This window comes from Pelodiscus sinensis, chromosome 6 (assembly GCF_052426305.1).
Source record: "Pelodiscus sinensis isolate ZL-2025 chromosome 6, ASM5242630v1, whole genome shotgun sequence".
Classification (NCBI taxonomy): Eukaryota; Metazoa; Chordata; order Testudines; family Trionychidae; genus Pelodiscus; species Pelodiscus sinensis.
In genome coordinates, this window is record NC_143057.1 from 11,555,538 (window position 1) to 11,568,444 (window position 12,907).

A 12,907-nucleotide genomic window follows, 5' to 3' on the forward strand; every position below is an offset into this window, starting at 1 on the left:
CACTCTCCTCATTCACCTGGGAACAATCCTGTTCCACACACACTGACTTCCCAGCAAGCTGGTCACCCACAGTTACTGGGTTAGCAGCCTGCTCCAGTTCTCTGGATGTTCCTGCCTCATCTGGAACAACCCTCAGTCCCTCTGAGACTTCCCCACAACCCTCCACACTGGATTTGCCTATATCCGAGTCAGTGGAGTCACTGCTAATGGACACATTCTGTCCCTCAGGCACTACAACAAGTGCCTTACACAAGAAGCTGCTGCCTTTTACAGGCAGAGCTTTCTCCTGGATGCCTTCTCTGAGCCAGGCATCGTCACCTCTCTCAGTCACAGCAAACTGCCTGCTACAAGCACTGCCAGGACTCTCCTCCCTATGAGCTTCCTTAAGCAGCAGTTCACCCTTCCCTGGCTCTGCAGCAGCCTTGCCCTGCTGAGCCACAACCAACTCCTCCTGCAATTCCCTTACTCCCTGAGTCATCTCTGGCCCCTCTGGTGGATTCACAGACAATCCCCTCTCAGGCACACAGACAGACTCACAAGAGACAGGGTCAGAAGCACCTTCACTCCCTGTGCAGCTCTCTAGATGGCTGTAAACGTCCACACCATCATTAGGCACCAGAGTTAACACACCCTCATTCTCTCCTTGTGCCGGGGCCAAGGGGTCTCCCTGCTCCCACAGAGTCGCTCCCCCCTCTGCCAGCAACACAGCAGCATCAGGCACAATATCAGGGTCACCACTGTCTGGTCTCTGGGGTTCTGGTAAAACACTGACTGACTCTACCTGAGTCACCTTATCCCTCTCCCCAGCAGACACAAACCTTGGGCCACCCCCTTCCTGGGCCTTAGCCCTATCCAGACCCAACCCTGGGACAACCACACTGCTCTCAGCCTTCACAGGCTGTGGGGCACCTTCCTCAGACAAAGGAAGAAACTCTTCCCCACACACAGCCAGACCACCAGAGACAGCTTCTCCCTTGTCCCAACACCCCTGGCTAATCTCAGGCATACAGCTAGCCACTGGGACAGCTTCCTTTACTGCCCCACTGCTACTTCCACCAGCCAAATTGCCAGCTTGCACACACTGTGTTTCTTCACACACATCAATTTCAGCTTGTGCAGGTTCAATTCCACAAACCTCACCAGCCACCAACTCCTCAACTAAAACTTCACTCTGGCCAGCCACTCCAGGCTGCCCCAGAGAAACATTTCCCTGACTTCTGGGCTCTTCTTGCCCTGGTTCTGATTCCAGCCTCACCTCTGAGGCATCAGACGGGCCCTCACCCACAGGCTCACATGTAGAGACACTTTCCCCTTGGTTACAGGGAGACTGACCAGCTCCAGGAAACTTTTCATACCCACATGCACCCCCTTCCCAGACCTCCCTGTTAGCTACAGGTAACACAAAAGGTTTGCATTCACACATGCTTTGGGGTTGGGTCATCACATCAGCTGGGCAAAATACGTCTGCCATATCATAAGCACACCGCATACCCACAGAGTTATACATTGAACCTTCAGGAGAATACAGTCTCTCTTGTTCTTTTAGTCTCTTAAGCTGGAGGTCAAGTCTAGCATTTTCCTCCTTGGCTAGGGCCATCTTCTCTGCATGCTCCGCCATTTCCTTAAGCTGACGTCTGGCCCTCTCTGCCCTTCTCTCCGCATACTCTGCCATTCTCTCTGCATGTTCTGCTTTTCTCATCTCAAGTTCCCGATCCATCTCCTGCTTTCTCTTAGCAATTTCTTCATCTGCCTTCCGCCTTCTTTCAGCAGCCTCCTTGGCTTGCTTCTGCTCCTTTTCATCCACATCTCTGGTCAATAACAGCACTACCAGATCTAGTTTAGAGGCCCTTTTCCTAAAGGCAATGCCTCTCCCCAAGCACAAATCCTTCAGAGCACTTTTGCTCAGACTCTCATATAATTCCGGGATCATCGCAGCGGCTCTTTAATCAACCAAACTCTCAACACCAAAAATCAAATTTAGACAGCGTGGGGTCCTGATCCCAAAGCTCAATTGACCAAGATCTGTGTATCCTGCCGACTACGCCACTGTGACGGACCGGGCCGTGTCTGGGCACAGCTTAGGGCGTCTGCTCAGGGCGAATTGCTCAAATCCCGGGCTCTTTACAGTCCCCCTGACTGGCGACCTCTCCAAACAGGCCACAAACCAGTCTCACAGAGCGCTTCAGCTGTCTGCCTGAAGCCTCCCGAGCAAAACCCCTCCGACACCCCAGCAATATCCGTGCCCCAGATGGCCCCGGGCCTATACACGGGTGGGGGGTCCTAGCACCCAATCCCACCTACTCCGAACAAGTTCTGTCCAGTTCCAAGAAACCAGCCACAGATCCCTGGTCAATTTACCCTCTGGATCTTACCCACAAATCACGCTGGGCCAATCCTTTAGAATCTATATCTAAAGGTTTATTATTACAAGAAAGAAAAGCCTGAGAGTAAGGTTATTAAAGTACAGTACGTTACATGCACCGAATCTCCCAGTTCTCGATGCAGGCTCTAGCAGAGATGTTGCAGCTGCTGGTTAAAAGTTCTTATTGCGCATCCTAGGATCAGGATGGGTCCACAAGTCTTCCAGGCTCTTCAATCCCTGCAGTGCTGCCTCTGGGATGAAGTGCTGAGCTGAGAACCAAAATGGCATCGACCACATGGCCTCTTTATACTCCTTCCTGGCCTCTTCTTGTATGCAGCAAGTCACCTGGTCAGAGGCCAATCTCTATGTTTCCTGCTGGCTGCCCTCAGGTGACAAATCCCATTCTTTGGGTGTGTCCATAGCCCATTGAGAGCCATTGTTCCACAGGGCTTTGCTACTCAGCCTGTCCATAGCCATGCTTAACCACATTCACAGAAATATTCAGCTTCCACACAGATTACAGATTCCTACCTACACACATAGACATTATACACTCACATAAATAGCGTACATAAGATCAACAAACAATAATCTCCCATTCAATACCCCACATGGCTCCCCTCACACCAATTTCTGGGGCCAACACCCCCACCTAGGGGTGCAGCAGCGATCTGGCTGCTTCCCTCCAATTCAGCAACGTGACAACTATACCTCAGGGATTCCCTCCCTCAAATACTTATTGTCCAGAAATTGCATATCTCTCTGACACATTTCCAAATAGCCTTTTGAACATCTTACACTTCCCAGGACTCAGATCTGCCACACTATACAAATACATAGTAAGAAATAATCGATGTCCGGAAAGATCTCACTGTGTAAATAGAGGAGATTCATAGACTTTTAGGGCCAGAAGGAACCATTGAGATCATCTAGGTTGTCATCTTGTACGATACAGGTTAGAGAACCTCATCCAATAATTTCTGCTTCCAACCCATAAATTACGTTTAAGCAAGGTTATTTTTTTAAAGAAAACAAGCAAGACTGAGAAAGGATGGGGAAAAGTATCAATATCTCCATTGTACAGATGGGGCTCAGAGGCAGGGAGAGAATAAATGATTTGCTTATGATCATGTGTGAAGTCTGTGGGAACTGAACCCAGGGTATGTCTACACTACAGCGCTAATTCGAACTAAGCTAATTCGAACTAACGCATCCAGACTAAAAAACTAGTTCGAATTAGCATTTTGCTAATTCGAACTAGCATGTCCACATTAAGTGGACCCTGAACTGAGGTTAAGGATGGCCGGAAGCAGTGCCAGCAGGCCATCAGATGAGGACTTAGAGTGTGGAGCTGCTGCCTCAGGCTAGCCGAGGGCTGTGCTTAAAGGGACCCGCCCCCCGCCCCGGACAGACAGTTCTCAGGGGTGCCCCACTTGCAAAGCAGTCCTGGCTTGGATTGCCCGGACTACCCACACTGGGCATATCACACCACTCAGCCATCAGCCCGGCTGCACTTGCCGCAGGCTGCCATCTGGGGAGAGGGGGCAATTGGGGGGCTGCAGGAGAGCTTCCACCCCCAGAAGCCCGCAGAGCCAGCCCAGTCCTCCCCATCGGGGGCTCATGCCCCATTCCTCCCTCACCTCCTTCCACTTACCCTTCCCTAGCCCCCCCTTCCTGATGTACAAAATAAAGAAAACGTGTGGTCAAAAATAGAATCTCTCTTTATTGAACAGAACTCGGGGAGACTGGGAAAAGGAGGTGGGAGAGGGGAAGAGAGAGGGGAGGGCAATTACAATGATCAGAGGTTTGGAAGAGGTCCCAATTGAAGAGAGGCTAAAGAGACTGGGACTTTTCAGTTTAGAAAAGAGGAGACTGAGGGGGGATAGGATAGAGGTCTCTAAAAGCATGAGTGGGGTGGAGAGGGTGCATACAGAAAAGTTCTTCATGAGTTCCCATAAAGAAGGACTAGAGGACACCAAAGGAAAGGAATGGGTAGCAGGCTTCAAACTAGTAACAGAAAGTTGTTCTTCACAAAGCAAAGAGTCAGCCTGTGGAACTCCTTGCTGCAGGAGGCTGTGAAGGCTACAACTAGAACAGAGTTTAAAGAGAAGTGAGATCAAGTGATGGAGGTTGGGTCCATGGAGTGGTATTAGCCAAGGGGTAGGAGTGGTGTCCCTGCCCAAAGTTTGTGGAAGGCTGGAGAGGGATGGCACGAGACAAATGGCTTGGTCACTGTCTTCGGTCCATCCCCTCCAGGGTCCCTAGGGTTGGCCGCTGTCGGCAGACAGGCTACTGGGCTAGATGGACCTTTGGTCTGACCCAGTACGGCCATTGTAAGCTCAGGGGTCAGGGTTGGGGTTCTCAGTGGACCACCTTGATTTTCATGCACACCTGCTCCTGGGTGGCCAGGCTGGCAGCTCTCCTGCCCTAGATGGCCACTTTCCTGTGCCTAGTGCGGAGGTCGTGGACGAGGTCCGCACTAGACCAGGCGGGTGCCCGCCTCTTGCGGCCCTGGGCAAGCTCCCGGGAGCCGCCAGCCTGGTCCCGGGAAGAGGGGGAGGGCTGGGGGGCATCGGGTGGCTGGCTCGAGCCGTGCCAGGTGCAGGGTCTGCTAGCTGGGTGCTGGCAGGCTTGCACCTGGCACGGGCATCGTAGCCAGCCCCTTTAAGGGGTCCGGGGCCGGGAGGGGGGCAATAGTTTCCCTGGTGTTGGCCAGAGTGGCCACCAGGGAAACCTGGGGAGGGCTAGCCTGCCACTAGTTCGAATTAAGGGGCTACACACCCCTTAATTCGAACTAGTAAGTTCGAACTAGGCTTAGTCCTCGTACAATGAGGTTTACCTAGTTCGACCTAAGCGCTCCGCTAGTTCGAATTAAGTTCGAACTAGCGGAGCGCTAGTGTAGCGCCTATCAAAGTTAATTCGAACTAACGTCTGCACTCATATCTTGTAGTGTAGACATACATCCAGATCTCATATTTTCCACCAGTCTTTTAATAACCTATGTGAGATAATTGTCTCCTTTCCTCTGAGCATTTTTCCAGCGTTTAATTTTGTTTGTTAATCTTTACAAATAACTTGTGCTTGCCACACAAGATGCTTCATAAAAGCATACAAATGTTGTGCAAAGTCTGTCGCTTTCCTTGCCAATAAGAAGTACAATCCTCTAGCTTCCGATCTATCACATTCAATAATGCTTTCTGAGGAATTTAAACTGAGAAGCGTTAAAAAGACAACAAGACTTGGAGTTAGATTTTTCTTCAAAGGTCAGCTATGTAAACTATGGCATTCTTACCCTCTGACATTTCCAATTAATCTGCATGAAATCCCAATAATTCTCCAAATACCATGTCTGAAAAAACATCATACATTATGCTACACTGACATGCATCACCACAGCTGCCATGGAAAAAAATGCATGTAGTCATCAATCTCATGCCAGTCCCAAAACTAGTCAAGTGAGGCACAGTCTTCACAGTTCACATGAGCAGAGTCGATCCCCTTGACAATCCAAACTGATTCTTTGGTAAAGCATGATCAGTGACTTACAGCAGCAGAAGAGGACTCTGGTTAAACATGGATCATATGTATTCCATATGGAATCTGCTTGATCTTTCTCTCTCACAAATACACACGCAACCACCACACGTGGAATGCAGTGGAAATGCCTAGAGGTTCATATGCATCGAGATAGGTGAGAAATATAGTAGAAATAAATGGACATGTCTGACTTTAGCTTGGATTGTGATATTTTGCTACTGCTACAGCAAAATAAATAAATAAATACACAGAATTGGTAAGAAGTATTCACAGGTACAAAGCTGCAGTGATGGTTTTCAATTAATTTATATTACACCAAATTTATATGGGGGTGGATATATATATATCCACCAAATTTATATATATATATCCACCCCCATTTAAATTTGGTGTAATATAAATTAATTGAAAACCATCACTGCAGCTTTGTACCTGTGAATACTTCTTACCAATTCTGTGTATTTATTTATTTATTTTGCTGTAGCAGTAGCAAAATATCACAATCCAAGCTAAAGTCAGACATGTCCATTTATTTCTACTATATTTCTCACCTATCTCGATGCATATGAACCTCTAGGCATTTCCACTGCCTTCCTCATCTATTTCTTCATATGCATCTCTCTGGAAATGTGCTGACTGCAGGATAACTGCATACACACGTATGTAATCTGCATACACACATCCAATCAAAAGGATGTGTAATAGCCAATCAGAATAGAATGATGCGTATAATCATTGTATCATTATTAAGAAATTGGTATTCAGTGATTATGCCAATCCCAGCATTCTGAATGGCTACTGTCATGCAGCCAGTTAGAGTACAAGCGTTTTATTTCATGTGAAGTTATTAGGCAGTAATGCCACTGTTGCCAGCTCTCACAATTTTATCATGCGTCTTGCAATATTTGGTGTTTCCATTAAAGCCTGAGCTCCTGGAGAAAAGTGCCTGTGTGAAAAGAGGCGAGAATGTCAGCTTTCATTTCTTTAAAAACTAAGTTTCTTACTTTACCCTGCCTGTGAAGAAAAGCTTGAAAATATGACAAGTGCACCTCAAAGGCCCAGAAATCAAACAGCAAATAAAAAGCATCCAAATGTATTATTTTTGTTAAAATCGCATGCTTTTAAACATTGCTCTCATGATTTTTTGGCTCCTGACTTATGAATATTGAGAGTTGGCAGTACTGTTAACTGTATTATCATTAAGCAAATTATACCCTCTTAGTCAATCTGTCATTATGCACATTAACCCCCCTGAGTCAATCAGGATGTGCAGGAAGAGCAGACAATTCCATTTCTGTGTAGGAAGAACATATAAAACCACAGCATGCTCATTCAGAGCAATAGGCCTTCCACTTGTAAGCTCCAGTGTTTAATATCAAAGTATGTTTTTTCTTAGCAAGGTAATAGCTTTCCAAAATAACCGTATTCTAGGGCGTGTGCCAAGATTTATGGATAGTAGGACAAACTGCATCGGTGGAAGGTCTGGCTGCATGTTAAATGCTCCAGCTTGCAAAGAAACGTCTCCAATGTGAAAGATGACAGGTGGGAGCGAATCTTCCTATTCGGGTAGCTAAACTTGGACACACCAGGCTCAAGTTAGTGCACTAATAGCAGCAATCTGGATATTCCTGCTCAGTATCCCACACAAGTACCTAGCTTGAGTGTCCATGCTGCAGCCTGAGCCAGAACATCCCCATTGCTATTTTTAGCATGCTAGCCTGAACCCTACAAACACTAGCTCAAGCCCCTCTAGAATGAATCTGTCTACCCAGATTCGATGGCTAACTTGCCATCGCAGTGTAGACATACCCTTGTTGGTCCATGACAAGGGGAGTGCCTAAGTCGGACAACCTCTTGGGGTATGTCTACTCTAGCCACCCTAGTTCGCACTAGGGTGGTTAATGTAGTCATACGGAGTTGCAAATGAAGCCCGGGATTTGAATTTCCTGGGCTTCATTTGCATGATCCCGGCCGGCGCCATTTTTATATGCCGGCTAGTTCGGACTGCGTGCTGCGCGGCTACACGCGACACGAACTAGCTAGTTCGGACTAGGCTTCTAATCCGAACTAGCTGTACATCTCGTTCCATGAGGCGTACAGCTAGTTCGGATTAGGAAGCCTAATCCGAACTAGCTAGTCCGTGCCGCGTGTAGCTGCGCGGCACAGAGTCCGAACTAGCCGGCATTTAAAAATGGCGCCGGCGGGATCATGCAAATGAAGCCCGGGAAATTCAAATCCCGGGCTTCATTTGCAACTCCGTATGATTACATTACCCTTGCTAACATCTGCTTGGAGGAGAAGGGACAATGAAGAGGCAAAGTCTTGGCCTCATCTTCCTGCTTTCATGATGGTTAAAAGATCTGGCTCTCAGTCCCCCCATAGGACTGTGCCATTGGGAGGGCTGGCTCCAAATTTTCCTGAATTCTGCTGAGAGCAGGGGAGCTCTCTTCTAGCCCTTAATGCAACCCAGAGCACAACTGCCAATATCAAGACCTTAGATAATTTTCAAACATTATGAATTCAGTGTTCTGTGTCCGTTAACCCTATCTCGACAGCGGCAGAGCTGGCAAGGCCTGTAAGCACAGCTGGCATGTGTTGGATTCCCCACAAGTTCTGTGCTGGTCTCTTCCTCTGCAGAGCTCAGCAGGGATTCACTGAAGTGCAGACAGCGCTGTGAATACCTGGAATATCCAGAGCTATTACAGTAAATACTGTTTAAAAATAAACGAGAGGTTGGGAACAACTGTAAACCCTCATGCTTCAGGGCATAAGTCAGACTATGGAAATTTCAGAGGACACTAAATGAAATTAATGAGTAGCAGGTTTAAAACTAATAAAAAAAAGTTCTTCTTCACACAGCGTATAGTCAACCTGTGGAACTCCTTGCCAGAGGAGGCTGTGAAGGCTAGGACTATAATAGAGTTTAAAGAGAAGCTAGATAATTTCACGGAGGTTAGGTCCATAAAAGGCTATTAGCCAGGGGATAGAAATGGTGTCCCTGGCCTCTGTTTGTCAGAGGCTGGAGAAGGATGGCACAAGACAAATCACTTGATTGTTGTCTTCAGTCCACCCCGTCTGGGGCAGCTGGTGCTGGCCACTGTCGGCAGACAGGCTACTGGGCTAGATGGACCTTTGGTCTGACCCAGTACGGCCGTTCTTATGTTCTTATGTGACTCTCACTCTTAGGGGCTAAGAGAAAAATTTAGCTGAGGGCAAGTTATCCCTGAATTGCCTACTATGGGGTTTCTGGCACTTTACTCTGGCCATTGTCGGTAGCAAGGCTATTGAAGTCGATGGTCTGAGCTGGTCTGATAATCCCATATGCCAGGGCTCCCAGATTCTAAAATACCTCCCGGTTCAATCCCAGGGTGCGTCATTTTGTGCAGCTTCATCTGTTGACATCCCTTCATGGTGGGAAACTGTCACTGTTTTTTTCCCTCTCTGGGCTCTTCAGTCAGTGGTAGCAGCTGGAGGAAGCAGGAACCTATTCCAGCTCACCTCAAAGCAACGGGATCTGCGGGGAATTAGTGGCCTCATAACAACTCCTTCCATAATGACACTGGGAACCTAGTGGAAATCAAGCTACTGAAAGGAGCCAGGGGCTGTTGGGATGTGTGTGTGGGCAGACAGTCTGGAAGAAGAATTGCTGGGGAAGGGGGAGGAGAGAACTTGGGGTGCTCAGGGGTAGGAGAAGGAAACACTTGCAGGAGGTGGGAGTATATATGGTTGTTGGGGAACATTCCCTCATTTTGCCCTTTCTCCCCAATAACCCCCCCCCCCCCAATAACTGTGTCCTACATCGTTTGTTTCCTTCTGCCCTAGGAGTACCCAGGGATGTGAGGTACTCACCACCACCAGCCTCTGGCAGCATAAACACTGCCTTCCGGGCCTCCACAGGCCTTGCTCCTTCTGTACAGGTCACAAGTCCTCAGAGGGTTCTCTGCAGTGCTTGGCCCCTTCTCCAACAAACACTCTCAGAACTGCCAAGTTGGCTGTTCCCAAAAAGAACAGGACACAGCAACATGTACAATTCAGCTCTGGGCCAGCACTTTGCTTACCACCGCAGCACTGGGATATGTTTACAGTGAAAACATAAATACGTTTATGATCAAAGATTAGAGATTCAGGAGACTGAGAATGAGGGCAATGAAAACAAATGGTTAAATATAAAACAAAATCATAACACGCTGTGAAGAGACTAAACTTAATCTGAAGTCTCCTGACTAAAGAAATGTCTCTCACCCAGAGCAGGCCAAGACCCCACTTCCATGAATACCAGTTCACTGTCTGATTACAGTACTTCCTTGTTGCTGAATGCCCATGTGCTCTTTTCTTTTTAGAAAAGAGCCGCCAAAGGTCATTTTCTGTATTGTTAGACATGACAACTCCTATGGCTTGGTTTTTTTTTCCTGTGACCTCCTTCCTCTTGAGTTCATATCTCTCTATTAACATTTGACTTTGTATGTAAATGCTGTGCTAAATTACAGTGCTTCATTTACATCCTGATGGAGGTGCCAAGTACAATTCTACCTGAACTTTAATGAAAGGCCTTTCCCCTACACCTTGTTAATGGTATGCATGACTGGTTTCTGCTGTCCCCTTAGGCGACAGCTTAAAATAGGTTTCACTATTTGTAGACCAGAGATCAGGTTATGTTGCATAGCAACATAGCTTGCTGTGCATTTATTGTAAATCGCTCCACATCAATGGGTTTATCCCAGTACATCAAACTCTCTGCTCTCCACATTCTTGCACATGGCCTCTCCTCTGCAGTCTACTGGAGCTGGCAACATTTGGCTAGAACTGTGTAGTATTGTGTAGTTGGTGAGATTACAATCTTGGGGTAAGAAGGTCTCTTATCCACTGGTGAATCTACTTATTCATTTTTATTCATTATAGGACTTGGACTGCCGCCTCTACCAAGATTTACGGCAGAGGAAACATCCTCATGTTGGAAAAGTTTCTAAGCTTCAGCTTTAAATAGTCACTTAACTATTACCTTTCTTTTGTCAACAGTTTTTGCCAGAATCCTGAAAGCTCCTGAATCCCACAATGTCACCTTTGGGTCTGTGGTGACTCTGCGGTGCACAGCGACTGGCATTCCCATTCCCACTATCACATGGCTTGAAAATGGAAAAGCTGTAAGTGCCCCTTTTATACCTATGACTAATGAGGGCTGGCATCAGGGGATGCATGATTTAATGGATCACACACAGAACTGGGAGCCAGGAAGTCGGGTTCTATTCCTGTCTGAAATGACACGGCGGGCCACCTTGGACAAATCATTTAACTGCTGCGTCTCATTTTCCCCATCTGTAAACTGTGGAGAATTATACAGTGTTTATCTGCTTCATGGGGCTGGTGCATCATGTGACCTGTTAATGATCACAAAGTGCTTATTAATCCTTAGAGACAGGGCATTATAGAAGGGTACGACTAAACTACATGGCTCCGTCATGGAGCCATGTAGATTTGTTTTTTTGGCAAAGGGAAATGAAGCCACGATTTAAATAATCGCGGCTTCATTTAAATTTACATGGCTGCCGCGCTGAGCCGACAAACAGCTGATCAGCTGTTTGTCGGCTCAGCGCGCTAGTTTGGACATTCCCCTGCCGACATGAAAGCCTTTTATTGACATCCCCTGTAAACCTCATCCTATGAGGCATAAGGGGGATGTCGATAAAAGGCTTTCAGGTTGGCGCGGAGCGTCCAGACTAGCGCGCTGAGCTGACAAACAGCTGATCAGCTGTTTGTCGGCTCAGCGCGGCAGCCATATAAATTTAAATGAAGCCGCGATTATTTAAATCGCGGCTTCATTTCCCTTTGCCTATCTGTCTAATCTACATGCCTCCATCGACGGAGGCATGTAGTCTAGACACGCCCGAAGAGTGCAATACAGCTGTTATTAGTGATGTTCTGCATAAATAGGTCTGCATATTTGATTTTATGGGTCTTTTCTCACCATCTTGTCTGGCTTTCCTTTTAATGACCCCTTTGATAGGCAGCCAAATAGGTCAATAATATTAGGGCAAAAAGATTCATGAAAAGAGGACAGAGACTCATGGCATGGCACTGCTGGGAGATGTCAGTACCGGGCTGATATTCTTGTAAACATGGACTGGGGTGAATGGTATGTGCCAGGATGCATTAGGAAAAAAATGTCCTTAAAACAATCTGCCCACACAGATTAGTTATAGGTTCATTATAGGGATGTAAAAAAGTAGTTGATTAGTCGATGAGCTGATAGGGCCTAGGCTCATTAGGTAGTTGAGTCAACTACTCATGTTTCCCTCCACCCCTGCTGCTTCTGTATCAAAGGCAGCAAGGGGGGAAGCCAGAGCTGCAGCAGGGTTTGATCCCGGCACGAGCCAGGACTGAGCCGGCAGCCTTCCCCTATCGACTTATCGAGGAGTCAATAAAAATTCTATCGACTACTTGATTAGTAAAATAATCTCATTTTAACATCCCTACTTCATTGATTTCCAAGGCCAGAAAGAACCATTGGATCATATCATCTGACCTCATGTATAACACGGAGCCTTAAATTTCACCTAGTTGCCACCTATCATAAACCCAATAGCTTGTGTTTGGCTAATGCCTGGCTTCCAGAAATGCACCCAATTGTGATCTGAAAACGTTCAGAATTGGGGACTCCATGCTTCCCTTGGTGATGTAGTCCAATCTCCCTCAATGTTAAACAAGCATGCCTTTCTCTATAGGAATTTGTCTGGTTTTAAAGTCTATCCTTTATGCTTGTTCTGCCTTTGTACTACATTCATTGGAGAGCCTTTTGTTACCTGGTGTTTGCTGCCTGTGAAGGTAGTTATGCACTGTAATTAAGTCCAGCTCTGGATGTTCTTTCTGCTGAACTAAACATTTTGAGCTCTTTTAAGGGCTGGTCTCCAATCTGCTGGGGATTGATGCTGCAGCAATCGATCCACCAGCAGTCAATTTATTACATCTGCTTAGATGCAATAAATTGATCTCTGAGCACTCTCCTGTCGATGT

The 12,907-nt window shown here is 47.0% G+C and overlaps 1 protein-coding gene across 1 annotated transcript in view; it reads left to right on the forward strand.

Annotated features, from left to right (window-relative positions):
- The window catches only part of MUSK (muscle associated receptor tyrosine kinase), an 84,942-nt gene that overhangs the window by 35,176 nt on the left and 36,859 nt on the right, over positions 1-12,907 (forward strand). The window contains exon 6 of the mRNA XM_006117991.5: positions 10,916-11,040. Within this exon, the coding sequence (XP_006118053.3) occupies positions 10,916-11,040 (125 nt within the window). The remainder of the gene's footprint in view (positions 1-10,915; positions 11,041-12,907) is intronic.